At 42.9% G+C, this 14,469-nt stretch overlaps 1 protein-coding gene across 2 annotated transcripts in view; it reads right to left on the bottom strand.

The window, feature by feature from the left end:
* Positions 1 to 4,666: 4,666 nt before the first annotated feature.
* The window catches only part of CLDN18 (claudin 18), a 35,481-nt gene continuing 25,678 nt past the window's right edge, over positions 4,667 to 14,469 (bottom strand). For both annotated transcript variants that reach the window (XM_011958154.1, XM_011958153.1), the window contains exons 3-5: positions 13,602 to 13,719; positions 8,413 to 8,523; positions 4,667 to 7,349 (exon numbers count right to left, since the gene is read on the bottom strand). In XM_011958154.1, coding sequence (XP_011813544.1) covers positions 7,178 to 7,349; positions 8,413 to 8,523; positions 13,602 to 13,719 — 401 coding nt within the window. In that variant the 3' untranslated portion in view covers positions 4,667 to 7,177. The remainder of the gene's footprint in view (positions 7,350 to 8,412; positions 8,524 to 13,601; positions 13,720 to 14,469) is intronic.

Below are 14,469 nucleotides of genomic sequence, written 5' to 3' on the forward strand. Positions count from 1 at the left end.
AGCTGTCCTGGTTTGTTCAGGGCTGAGAGGTTTTCTGGAACACAGGATTTTCAGTGCTGAACCTGGGACAGTCCTGGACAAACTGGGATGGTTGGTCACCTTACTTGGATAAGATACTTAGCCTCCCTGAGCCTTGGTTTCTTCACCTGTGAGCTGGGGATAATAATACCTGTCTCATTGGGGCTATTTTGAGGGTTGGAAATAGTGTAAGAAAAGGGCCTGAAACTATGTCTGGGACATTGTGGATTCTCAATAATGATAATGATAATGATAATGATAATGATAATGACAGCAATATTAACATTAATAATCATCTGTATTTTTTAAAGGCTCAGAGTGATTTTTTCTGCCATCAATGCTTTTCTCTTTTTTCCTAATGTTTTTTCAAGGAGAAAAAGTTTATTTTGTTTTCTTCATTTTTACGTAAGCCTGGGTATTATGGTTTGAGTGTTTGTCCCCTCCAAAACTCATGTTGAAACTTAATTCCCAATGTGGAAATAATGAGGAGTGGGGCCTTTAAGAGAACTTCACTCTCATGAATGGATTAATCCATTCATAGATTAATATGTTAGTGAGTTAATGGATTAGTGGGTTATCACAGGAGTGGTACTGGTGGCTTTATAAGAAGAGGAAGAGAGACTTGAGCTAGCACACTTAGCTCCCTCACCACATGATGCCCTGAACTCCTTTGGGACTCTGCAGAGCTCCCCATCAGCAAGAAGGGCTTCACCAGATGCAGCCCCTTGACCCTGGACTTTCCAGCCTCCAGAATTGTAAAAAATTTATTTTGTTTCTTTATAAATTACCCACTTTCAGGTATTCTGTGATAAGTAACAGAAAATGACTAAAACTGGGTTTCTGAAGCTTTGCTATGTCCAACTAAAAAACAATAGCTGCTGAATTTTCCCTGATGCCTAACGTTTCTGAGTAGAATCCAGTGATAACACATGGTTGAGATAATCTTTTAGAAACCTTGAAAAACTCATCAAGGACCCAAAAGTCTTCTTCTTTAAAGACAGGCTGCTCTGTGCATAGCTCATACAGAGCCCCTTCCTTATCAGATGCAGGTCTGATGAGTTCCAGGTGATAAACATTTGCAGACTCAGGGTCTGTTCTGGATATTTCCCCACACAGGTGGATCTGGTTGGCTCAGAGCACCTGCCAACATTAGGCCACCCATCCTGAAGCAAGCCCATCGTGCTCTTTCTAGATGGCCCTTCTAGTCAGGAAAAGAAGTTGGAAACTGAGAAGGCCAGTGAATGGGAGGAGATGAGGTCTGTGTGTCCTTGTGGAGCAAGCAAGAGGCTAACCTGGTATGGACTCTAGTCTTTGTTCTGGCTCCTCTGATATGCCTGTGCAAAGGCCTTGAGCATGTCATTTCTCCTTTCTGGTCCTTGTTCACAACAGAGGTATGGGCCTCTGCTTTCCCATCTTCAGAGGTGAGTAGAAGTGAGTAAATGGGGAAATGATTGCCAATTGCCAAAGGGTCTCGAAAGGAGAAGAAAAGCTAAAGCAACATAGTGTGAGGTCAGTTTCTGGGCTCATGACCATTTTAATTTATTGGTTCAGAGTAAACAGAGAACTCTACTCAGCCATGACTTAATAACTTCCTCCTTCCAAGCTGCCTGAGATGGTTATGTCTCCAGGTAATGAGCTATATCTGCTCCTGTGGACTTCATGTCTGGGTGTTGTTTTCTATTTTTTAATTCTTCAGTTTTTAGTTTTATTTTTTTCTCTGGATATAAAATGAAGCTATTCTCATTGAAGACAATTTGCAAAATACTGTAAAGTACAAATAAAAAACTATCATCATTATATCTCCAATCAGAAGCAACTACTTAAAATATTTTGGAATATATTTCTTTCCAGGATGTTTTTCAATACACCGTTAAATAGACTTAATGTTAGAAAAATATTATAATAATTTTAATGACTATATAATAGCTTACTTATATATAAAGACTATTAAAAATCTTCCCCTCATTAGATTTTTAGGTTGATCTAGTTACATTATTTTAAACAATTGATATATACCTTTGAGCATAAGTATTTGTAATTATTTCCTTAGGAGAAATTTAAAGAAGGAGCATTGCTGGATTAAGGAAGAAATATTTCCAGCTTTCTTCCATATTACATTTAATTCTACCTTTATGTTACCCTGAAAATCTAAGTTAAAAGACAGGACCAAAGTACCATATTTTCTATGTATGGAATTTGTATGATCCTTGGTCTGCAAGTAGGACCCACCCACCCCTTGAAGTTTCTCTGAAGAAGAAGTCTATGCTTTCTTTTAGCTACCCACTGTGGCAGGGGTGACTAAGATTTCATCTTATTTGTTATTAGGGAGTAGCTGCATTTAGTATTGAATATTGTGGTGGTATGGATACTAAAAGCCATCACTGATAGACACTTTTTGGGGTATCTAAATTAAATACCCTTACTCCAGAATAGAATTTGGACATATTCAAAACATTTTAACGACATTTTGTCTCTACAATATATTATAGTATCTTACATATTGGATATTAAACCACAAGGAAACTTTTTGCTTATTGTCATCTCTTAAGGGTCTCATATGCTCATTTCATATTTATTTGGGCTGTTTTGAAGAGTATACCCCTTCCCTTTCTAGTTGTGGGTTGGGAAGTATGAAAAATCAGCCTAACTTTAGCTGAAGGAATGGAATTGTTCAAAAACAGTTCTGAGGCATATGTAAATACTCAAGAGTGGAAAAATCAAAGAAGTGATGGTCCCTGATGAGGCTCTGAAAATCAAACTGACTGTGTGGTAAATGTGTGTATGTGTGAGTGTGAGTGTGTGTGTGATCCTTGAGTGTTTAGGATTGCTGAGCTACTAGTGGGGTGAGATCAGCATTGTTGGAGGGTTAAAGTATATAAAGCACTAGGCACAGTACTGCTTATCATGAGGACTCAGTACAGAAGTCAGATAATAAAAATATGTTAGTGAATCATTGTAATCAATCCTGAAGATCACATAATTGGTTGGCAATGCAGTCAGAACCCGAAATCCAGCTTTTTGATTCCAAGCCCAGTGCTGTCTCCAGTGGAACACGTCAACTCAGAGACATCAGGCATTTTGGCAAAAATTGTAGCCATTGCAGTAGGCAACCCTGGATACGGTTGACTGTGGAGGCAAGAAGGGGCTGGATACTACCTAAGTAAAAGGTAAAAGAACTGGGGACTCCCAGGGATTTTTATGAGTAACAGTGCTGAGTCATATTTTGAGCCTGTACTCCATGGCTTGGTTTGTCCATTTCTGTCTTTGTACAAGGAGACTTCAAAATGCCCCTAAATTTTAGAAAATTTAAATTTCAATTTCTCAAAATTACATCACTCAGGACAGCTTTCTACTGATGATTTTTGTAATCTCACTTGTTTAAAACTGAATGTAAAGTGTTTTCTTTTTGCCTTTTTTTTTTTTTAAGTTTTTAGGTTTTAATTATCAGCTTTCTTTGAGAACCAAAGTAATCTCTCAGATCCTTCCTTTCTGCACTATATACTGTTTGGTCAGTCAGAGAAGCTTAGAAGTTGTATCTCTGAAACTTACTCTGCAGTTTCAACCAAAAGAAGAAAATAATGAGGCAAAGCAATGAGTTTGCCTGATTTTTTAAGGACCCTGGGTCGTTAGAATACAAGTCTTCATGGCATATGACAAATCTCCATGTTTTGACTGGGTGACCCAGGCTTCACCAAACTAGATACCACTGCTCTGGCTATTGGGAGAGGTTTAGGGATGGGTACATTACTCAAATAATCTAGGGTATTTTGTTAGAATTTTTCTCCTATGGATAGAAGGAAAGAGATGCTTCCATTTGGCTAGGTTTCCCAGAGCTGAAACATGGCTTTATGGCTAGAAATATAAGCAGCCAACACAACAACTCACAATCTTCTTGAGAAGCAAACCAACAGAGAAGAAAGCAGAACTGAGATATGGGCAGAGAAAACTAGAGTCTTAATCATAACCCTTGATTCAGCTGTGTCTGAAGCCAACCCTGGCCTCAGATATCCCAGTTACATAAACATTGCCCTCTTTGTCTTAAAGTTGTGCTGCTTGGTTTTCTGTCACTTAAGTGGGTCCTTTACTTGTATTATTCCATTATCCTTATCATCCCTATTTTACAGATAAGGAAACGGAGACGCAGAAAGCTGAAGGGCTTTGCTCAAGCTAACATAGCTGGGAAGTAGTATGACTTGGATTTGACGTTGGGCTGTTCTGACTGTATAGCTTATGCTGTTTTTGTAGCTTGATACTGCCTCAGTTTATTGAGCTGGTCAACCCAATCCTTGGCAGCATCAAGAGGGCAGGCATTGGCTCTCTTGTTTTACTGGCCCACAAACAGGCCAATGACGTTAGACACTTCGGGCTGGTGCGCTTAGGGTCAGACAGGCTAAACTGGATCCTTGGACCCCATGCTGCATGCCTGGTTGCTCTGGGAACTCGTTTTCATTAAGGCTTCCAAACTTGCAGAAACCACAAACTGGTCTGGACCAACACCTAGCTGTCCTCTAGGTAGCTAGGCTGCTACTGTGCAGAAACGGATTCTGAAAGCAGAAAAACTCCCATGAAGACGCATCCGGCATTGAGGTGCTGGGACTTCCCACCTCCACTTCCCAAAACTTATGAAAACAGAGCAGACGCTATTCAATTGTAGGACAACAGTGTTTTTAATATTTAAGTAACAAAACATTCAGGTTAACACTCAATGCATATACAATAAGATAGAGCAACAACAACAAAATTACAAAGCACGATCTAACTATATGGAGGCTTTCAAACAATTAAGTGTTGGATGGAGAATGTGCTTATTAAAAACCCAGCTGAGCCACATCGCACTGCCTGAGACCTGACCCCCAGGGATTTTCTGGTGGTAGGAGGGAGAGCTCATTGTGCCCCGTGGCCTTCAGCTCAAATGGATGCTCTTCAACTCAAATCCAGAGAGCACTTAACAATCCCCATGCTCTAGATTGCCCAACCCTCCTCCTTGCTTTTCTTTTTTCTTTAGTTGACTTGTCTGCTCATCCTTTACCCAAACTGAAGGCAGTGAGTTCCACAAATACCTCCTCTGGTTTGGTCTAAATGTTGCTGTCTCAGTGAGAAGGGCCTCTGAGCTCACTGCTCTGACTCTTGATGAACACAACTTGTTATTATTTAATGGGGCATAATCCGTTCTTTCTCCAGACATAGTCTATTCAGCCTGAAGACCCTTATGAGTATTCACCAATCCCCTTGGAGGTCACTTTCGTATGTACTATTGATGTGAGGACTTTACTCTCAAATAGTAACCTAATGGCCAAGTTCCCCTGCACCAATGCTGCTCTGGGTAGTTTTTAGAGACTGCTCTTACCTCAGTTTCCTAGGGGGTCTGTCTGGCTTTGGAACTGGGATGGAATTCTAATGTCCTGCAAGGAATTTAGACTTTCTGCTCAAAAGGGCAGTGATGTAAGCTCAGGGAAGGTGTGTGGTTGCAAAGAACTTTCAGTTTTGCCCAAACATCTGACAGTCCAACCACTGTAGGTGAATTCAGAGAAAGGAACAGCTCTCAGTAACAAAACTGACCAGTTTTGATGGCACACGCCTGTGGTCCCAGCTACTTGGGAGGCCAGGGTAGGAGAACTGCTTGAGTGCAGGAGTTTGAGGCCAGCCTGGAAAGTAAGACCCCATGTCTAAACAAAGCAAAACAAAGCAAAACCGACCACAGTGCCAGGAAAGTGCTACTGCCAACTGGCAGTGGCTTGTAACCATGCAAATGTGGATATGTGTCACTTGGAAACATAATATTTAATTGAGGCTCAACTTTTTTTTTTTTTTAAAGAATTGGTTTTAACCTACTTCCTAGGACTTGCTGTATTCCATTATTTATTTTTTATTTTTTAGACAGGATCTCACTATGTCACCTGGCTGGAGTGCAGTGGTCTGATCACGGTTCACTGCAGCCCCAGCCTCCCAGGCTCAAGTGATCCTCTCATCTCAGCCTCCTGGGATGCTGGGACTACAGGTGTATGCCACCATGACTGGCCGATTTTTTCTCTGTATTTTGTAGAGACAGGGTTTCTCCACATTGTCCAGGCTGGTCTTGAACTTCTGGGCTCAAGTGATCCTTCCTCCTCAGCCTCCCAAAGTGCTGGGATTACAGGCATGAACCATTGCGCCCAGACAATATTTAGTTTTTACATAGCTTACACTTATTATCATGTATAATCAGAGCCATAGAAACCTCAAAGGGAGAGAATTCGGATCAGTGAACTTTTCATGGAATTTGTACTTAAGCGTGACTTTACAAAGTACCATATAGACAATGTCAAAGCAATTATTTTTTCATTTCCTTCTATCCACATGTAGGGGTGAGGCTAATGCATAGAGATAGTGTATCATTTTACTAAAACATTATTTATTTTAACTATATTTAGGACTTAGATTAAAAAGATTTTTTCTCATTCATCTAGGGACAATTTCTGACCCACGACAGAAAGAGGACTCCAGTGGAGAGCTCAGGAAACTCCTAGAATGGTCTTGCTGGAATAATAAGATGCCAACAGCAGTAGAAAGGCTTGGTTGCCTCAAACTGAAGATCACTTTGGTTTGGTAATGTTTAAGATCACAGCATAAGAAAACCCAGATCATGGGCTGGAGAGATTGCAAATATCTTGCTCTTATTGTTTCTTCTTCAGTAAGTGTTTATTAGTAGCCAAGTTAGGGGTGGGGAGGCAAAAGTCAAACAGCAGAAAATAATGTCTTTCGATCTACTCTTTTTCCTTTCAGAAGTTTCCTTGGGGATAAGCTGGGAACTAGATCATCAATGGGTTTATTAACTAGGCGGAAGAGGGGGGAGTCTGTCTAAATCATTAAAATGTGAGACAGAGATTAAAACCACATTCTCTCATCAGAGTAGAAAGTTATATTTAAAAAAAGAAATAGAGGATTGAAAATGTGAGCTATAGCCTCTAATTCATAAATGATACCTCAGCTGTTTTATGATGGAATATTTAGAGACAGAGACAGGAGGCTAAGACCACTTGGCCTCTCCAAAGATGAAATCAAGGCTTTTCTAACTTCCAACTGTGAGTCAAAAGCAATAAGAAGTCAAGATGGAATCTCCTTGTTTTTTGGGTGAGCTCTCTGGGAGTTTCCTCTGCCCGTGCTGAGAGGTCTTGGAACATTACACGTAGTCGTGCTTGGAAGGATAAGATTGTACCTCGTCCTCTGTGTGGGCACCCCCATCGTATATCTTCTTGTTTTTGGTGTTGGACCCAAAGCCAGTGCTGGCCTTGAAGCCTCCAGGCTTGTAGGCAACACTGTGGCCCGAGGCATGATAAGAAACGGCTTTGTAGCTGAAAGAAAAATAAACATTCCAAGATTGTAGATGTCTTTGTCAGGAGGACCAACCTCCTATTTACCCTAAACTGTCTCAGTCTTGGCACTGAAAGTACAGTGTCCCTGGAAACCCATCAGTCCGGGGCAAACCAGGATAGTCAGTAACCCTGGTTTTTGGTACGCTGGTTTTTCTGCCTCTGCAGTGGAACAGAAGTTCTTGCACTTTAGAGCTTTGCTGAGCCAAGAACAAAATCTCCTGAGAATAAAATAACTGTGATTCCAAATGGACATTTTTGGATGGTGGAGAGAGGTATCCCCAAATCCTCAGTAACTAATGAGTTCCCTCTGTTAATCAATAAAAATAGAGTTGAACCAGAAACAATGTCCAGGGGAACATTTTGCATCAAAGGATCATAGAATTTGTGAGCTGGAAGGTACCTACGTTCAGCCCATTGCCTCAAGCTGCTCATTTCATGGATGAGGTGATAGAGGCACACAGAGAGCAAATAACCTGCTGGAGGTCACAGGGCTGGTCAGCAGCAGAAGCACACTGGAATCCAGCTCTCCCCACACAGTTCAATGTGGGGGAGTTACCGCAGAGTTTCTCAGCAGCGGCACTGTTGGCGGCTTGGAACAGATGCTGCTTTGCTGTGGGACAGTTCTGTGTGCTGCAGGGTGTTTAGTAGCATCCCTGGCCTCTACCTGCCAGAGGCCAGTATCACTTCCCCACCCTCCCAAAACTGTAACAATTAAAAATGTCTTCACATGTTGCCAAATATCCCCTGGGGGGCAAATTGCTCCTAGTTGAGAACCATGGAGTTACAAAACAATCTCAGAAGGAACCAAGAGGGATGGATTTTTCTTTCAAATAGGGTCACATTTAAATCAATCTAGGCTGAAATATTCCCATTCTGTCCTTTAGGTTCCCCCTAAAAGAGAAGGTTCAATAATCCTTAAGTCAAATAAAGTTCTTCCATATACCTAGATTAATTTTTTTTTTTTTTTTTGGCTGCAAGTTATACGTTAAAATAGACCCTGAACAAATAAAACGTCTGGTTGCAGCGGAACAGGGAGACTCACTTGGTTTCTTCTGGTGCCAGGCCCCGGCAGGCAATGCACATCATCACACCCCCAACTAGTGTGAGGCCTCCAGCGACCCAGCCCACGAACAGAGCCGCACCAAATGTGTACCTGGGTGGGAGATGGTGGCTGTCAATATGGTTGACTCAACTCTCCAGGCTCCGCCCACTGCACCTGGCTGTGCCTGTTCTTTCTGTCCCCACTTTTGGATTCCACATCCATCCCTGCCCATGCCCCTGAACACACACTCCTGTGGGTCACAGCCAACTGATCAGGTACCCTGGAGAGTAGAATTGGGACTAAAGCTAGGGTGCAAAACAGCAGGGGATTCCAGCATCACTCAACCATAATATTATAAATCTTATCTCTGTGAAACATCTCAAGAAATCTTCTCCTCTCTACTGGCAAAAGAAAGTGTCTTGAAGGTTTGGCAAGAGAAATTTGAGAGATATAAAATCAATCTTGACTGGACACAGTGGTTCACGCCTGTAATCCTAGCACTTTGGGAGGCCAAGGTTCAGCTGAGGTTGGGAGTTCAAGAGCAGCCTGGCCAACATGGTGAAACCCTGTCTCTACTGAAAATACAAAAATTAGCTGGGTGTGGTGGTGCACATCTCTCATCCCAGCTACTCAGCAGGCTAAGGTATGAGAACTGCTTGAACCTGGGAGGTGGAGGTTGCAGTGAGCTGAGATTGTGCCATTGCACTCCAGCCTGGGCAACAGATCGAGACTCTGACCAAAAAAAAATCAATCTCAAATTATTATTTCTGAAGGAATTTTAGTTCCTTGAGTTCTCAGTATGGGCCAATAAGCAGTCATCTTAACTTATCTCAAATAACCCTTACAACCATCCATGCAGGCAGAGCTATTACCTTCAGAAGGAACTAAGTTGAAGTGACTATCCCTTCTTTTATTGATGTCTTTACTTATTTGTTCAACAAGTCTTTATTGAGCTCCTACAATGTGCAGAGCCCTACCCTGGTACTGGGACACTGGGCGAACAAGGTAGACAGAGACGCTGTGCTCATGGTGCTTCTGTTCCAGCTCACAAGAGAATTCTAACTTGGGGTGGTCTGACTCCAAAGCTGGTGCCCTTCGCCTAGGGGGTCTGCCTCCAGTGGGACTCAGTTACGTCGGATCAGGATTGAGAACAAAATCTCCTGAGAATAAAATAATTGTGATCTCAAATGGACGTTTTTGGATGGTGGAGAGCAGTATCCTTCTTCAAGTGACCAAAAACTGTTAGGATGTCAGTGCACCTTTTAATGCCAGTGGATAACTTGATTTCCAGCTCCACGAGCTCTGCAGAAAAGGAGAGCTCAGCATGGAAAAGGAGTGCCTCTCCCTGGAAGTTTCCCTTTGCATTCCCCAAAGAGCACAGGGACTGTTTGTAGAACTCTATGAATTACTAATATGTTTAAAGTCTACGACACAAGCTAAGAACATTATACCAACAACAGGAAGACAAGTAATATGTGTGCAGACCTCTGCAACCTAAGAAAATACAATACTTTAGATGTGCTTTAAAAGCACACACATTAGCTGGGTGTGGTGGCTCACGCCTGTAATCCCAACACTTTGGGAGGCCGAGGCAGGCAGATCGCCTGAGGTTGGGAGTTCGAAACCTACCTGGCCAGCATGGTGAAACCCTGTCTCTACTAAAAATACAAAAATTAGCTGGGCATGGTGGCAGGTGCCTGTAATCCCAGCTACTTGGGAAGTTGAGGCAGGAGAACTGCTTGAACCCAGGAGGCAGAGGTTGCAGTGAGCCGAGATGGCGCTATTGCACTCCAGCCTGGGCAACAGTCTCAAAAAAAAAAGCACACACATTTAGCAGGATTAAAGTAAACAATGTAAGCTTCATGACGAAGTATAGTATTAATATGTAGAGCAAAACTGGTTGACTGAGTTCAGTCCTTGAAAAAGTTCTGGGAGAAAATTTACCTATAGGCTATTTTTATTTCCTTGGACTGGGAAAAAGACAGAAATTTGGTTTAAGGGCTTCTGCCTTGGCACGAAGAGCCCTGCCCCGTCATCCTACCCGGTGTGGCTGGGGACTGAACAGCAGATCTTTTCCTGGGGCGCTTCCTAGGATGGTCCCTAGGTGATTTCCTGGTGACAGCCCTGGTCCGTGGGCCCCGACACAGACAGAGCCCCTGTGCTTGATACCCCTATGGATGGTTGAGTGATTGCTTAATGCTAATAGTGATAACAACAATTGCTACCATGTATTAAGCCCTTACTGATACAGTGATAAGTGCTTTTTACCACTGTCTTGTTTAATTTTCCCAACAACCACTGTGATAGTATCTGTCACTCGCATTTTACAGACGAAGAGACTGAAGCTCAGCGAGGCTAAGGAACTTCTCCAATGACCCAGGAAGGACACGATATTGTCAGGATTCAAATTCAGGTCACTTTGCCTTCAAAGCGCTCATTGTTAATGAATCTTCTGGGCATGAGGGACGAAGTCCTTTTCCTCAACTTAGATACTCTGGGTCAAGGTTAGCAAACCTAAATACTTACCTGGGACAGGCAAGAAACTTAAATGAGTGAAGTGAGCGACATAGAAGAACATAATTTTGTTTTCTCAACTGTAATATATGGAAAAAATCCCTATAAGCATGAGTTGGGCTATTCAGGCGGAGTGGGGATTGTGGTAAACTGGACAGAATGAGTCCTAGCCAGAAGGGCAGCTGCCTCTCTGCTGCAGAGATGGAGGTCATATGAGAATGAGGGCCCAGGGCAATGCTGCCAGATCTTCTGATTTTTTACACAAAGCTGGAAAAACAGAGTATGTGTATGTGTGTGGGGGGTGAAGTCTCCTTGTCGTAGGCCCTAGTGGTGCTCTACCATTTAACCGTTTCTGTGGGTCTCTTCCCCTGCTTGTGTATTCCTTTGCTTTTACCTGCTGGCCCCTGTGGCTACCTCTGGAAATCTAGCTTTGGTTTAGCCACTGAAGCCACTCTGCCCACAGGGACTGACTGGCACCAAGGTATGAAAGCTCAGCTCTTTAGTTTGGGGTCGAGACAACTCTGGCATCTAATTTGCACTGCACAGCTCTCCTCAGGATCAGGCTGAGTCCCAGGGCTTCACCTGAAATCACGCCCGTGCTTGGATTCCCTTCCTTCCTGGCCCTGCTTCCCTCACCCACTAACCCATCTCCCTTTTCTTAATGAACTCTGGCACTGGAATCCTCTTCTCAGGATCTGTTTCTGAGGAACCCAGTCCTTAACCCTTCTAATTTTTTTTTTTTTTTTTGAGACAAAGTCTTGCTCTGTTGTCCAGGCCGGAGTGCAGTGGCGTGATCTCGGCTCACTGCAACCTCTGCCTCCCAGGTTCAAGCGATTCTCCTGCCTCAGTCTCCCAAGTAGCTGGGACTACAGGTGCCCACCACCACGCCCAGCTAATTTTGCATTTTCAGTAGAGACGGGGTTTTACCATATTGACCAGGCTGGTCTCTAACTCCTGACCTTGTGTTCTGCCCACCTCATCCTCCCAAAGTGCCGGGATTACAGGCGTGAGCCACCGCTCCTGGACTAACCCTTCTAATTTTTAAAAGTTGGTGATTGGTTTAGATTGTAAAATGAAATGTTTTATACAAAATACCTTGCAGACTGTGTACAGTGTGAGGGCAGGCAGTTTGCAGCTCTAGTCTGGGGCTTAGGCTCGGCCATTGTTACATACAACATGGCAATAATAGAGTTGGGGAACAGGAGAAGGAGGGGGGTCCCAGGACCAAGTGGGGCACGGGAACCAAAGCTCCATCAAGGTGACTGCCAAGGTCTTTCTTGGCAGCTGGGCTGTCTTGTAAGACTTCTGGGTGGAGAAAATGAGAAGACAAAAGAAAGGGAAAGACAGCTGCCCATCCACAGAGGGAGAAGTTCAGGAGGCCTTCTATAGTCTTAATTCCAGGACTGAAGCTTCCTGCCCACAAGACAGGGGCCGGTGCTAGGGAGATGGTGTGAGAGAGTGATGGCAGGTGTTAGTGCTAAGTGCAAAGTGGCTGGTAGATGGCTCCTCTGGGCAAGCGCAATGACCCCAGGTACCCAAATGCTCTTGGAAAGGTGGGCTGTTCTAAGTAGCCTGAGCAATCATTCTGGTTTGCCCATGATGGAGGAGTTTCCCAGAATGTGGAACTTGCAGTGCTAAACCTGGGAAAGTCCCAGGCAGACTGGCGTGAGTTGGTCAACCTACTTCTAAGTTGCACCTGTAACTAAGAGACCATGAGAGGAACATAGAGTAGGATTGGGGGAGTTTTTGGGGATCACTTCCTTTACATTCTTGAAATAAAGCAGAAAAATGAATGGGGATTGGAGTTCCAGGGAGCCAGAGGGTAATGGATTTATCACACCCTCACTCTCCGTCTGTACCTCATGTTAGTGTGGCTGGAAAAAATGCCAAGTGCATGCATCCAGAGATGACAGGTCACTGAGGTCTAATATTTAGATTTCTTCCCAAGAACAAGATCTTTCTTTTTCAGGAATTTGCTCCAGCTTCTTGCTATGAGATATATCCGTTTAAAGTGACTAAATGAATATGGGCATTGGTATTGTTTTTCCGTCTTTTAAAAGTTCTACTCTCCTTCAGACACCAAATTGTAGTGGGGTTTCATCTCCCTCTGCCAGACCGTACCCCCTGTGAGAGTGGGGATTTTGTATCTCCAGCACTCTGAACATGTCTTAGCTTACAGCAGGTGATCAATACATTTGTAGAATAAATGAATTAATGAATGAGAGAAAGAGGCAGCTTATACCAGAAAGGAACATCACTTTTCTCACCCATACTGCACCTTGCTGATTTCTATTCAAACGTTTACCTGTTCCTAGCCAGGTCCCAGTTATGGACTGTAGATGTAAGTTGATGTTCATTTACTTGCCTGGGTTAATAGTGCCTGTTTCATTGCCCCCACAATGGGGCTTGTGTAAGAGTGTTAGATAAATACTATGAACTGTCACCGTATTTCAATGCAAATGTCAGATCAGCCTCAAGTCATATCACCAAGGATATTTCACTGAAATGAAGTTTATGAATTTACAGGTGATTGTTGATTTATGATACGGCATGGTTGTCTCTGATAAATTTTTGGTATTTCAGGCACTGACAGTCACATTAGGCGCATGTGTTTAATCAGATTCTTATAACAATATTCATCATGGTGAATGACGAGACCTAGATTAGGAGGTTACCTGGTCTGAATAGTCTGCACCATCCCACCCATGCCGCTGTACATGTTGGCTGTGGACATCCAGAAGTTAGTCACCAGCATGTTGGCAAACACAGACACTCCAGCAATTGCACAAAGACCTGTGGGCAAAGAAAAAGAAATCTCCAGAGTTAGTTTCAAGGGATTACAATGTTTCTGAGGCAGGTTATGCCTAGATGAGTTTAGATGAGTAGGCTGCAGAATATTGTATCCTTATAACCAAGCATTGATTACTGAATTCTCGCTATGTGCTAAACATTGTGATAGGTGCTTAGAATGTTTTATCTCGCTAATTGTGGAAGGATATGTGTGTGTACAGAAAGAAATTTTTCATGCATCTTGGGACCAAGGCTCAATAGTCCAAATATTTTTGGTCTGTTTCTTTGGTAATGTCAAGATATCGTCCCTTAAAATCACTTTCTAAAGCCTTGCCAAAAAAATGCCTTTTAGAGATCAAGTCACATGACTCTTTTAGGGTTGAGAACCTTTTTTTTCCAGCTGAATTTAAGATCCAAAAGCTAAGTTTTTTTTTTTTTTTTAATAAAAAACCATTTCTTTTAATCAACATGGGGTGTCACAATGCTGCCTAGGCTGGTCTTGAACTCCTGGACTCAAGTGATCCTCCTGTCTTGGCCTCTCAAAGTGCTGACATTATAGACATGAACTACTGCATCCAGCTAAGAACCTCTTCTATTGGGGTTGGAGTGGCAGCTAAGACGGACCTTAGTACTCATGATACGCAATTGGGCCTCCACACTCAGATCATGAATCTCAGTATGAAAAGTTCTGAACCACATTCAGGAGTGGGGAGGAGTCATGTTTTCTCTACCAGAATGATTTTGCTTTGACAT

The sequence above is a fragment of the Colobus angolensis genome, unplaced genomic scaffold (genome assembly GCF_000951035.1).
Source record: "Colobus angolensis palliatus isolate OR3802 unplaced genomic scaffold, Cang.pa_1.0 Scaffold46, whole genome shotgun sequence".
NCBI lineage: Eukaryota > Metazoa > Chordata > Mammalia > Primates > Cercopithecidae > Colobus > Colobus angolensis.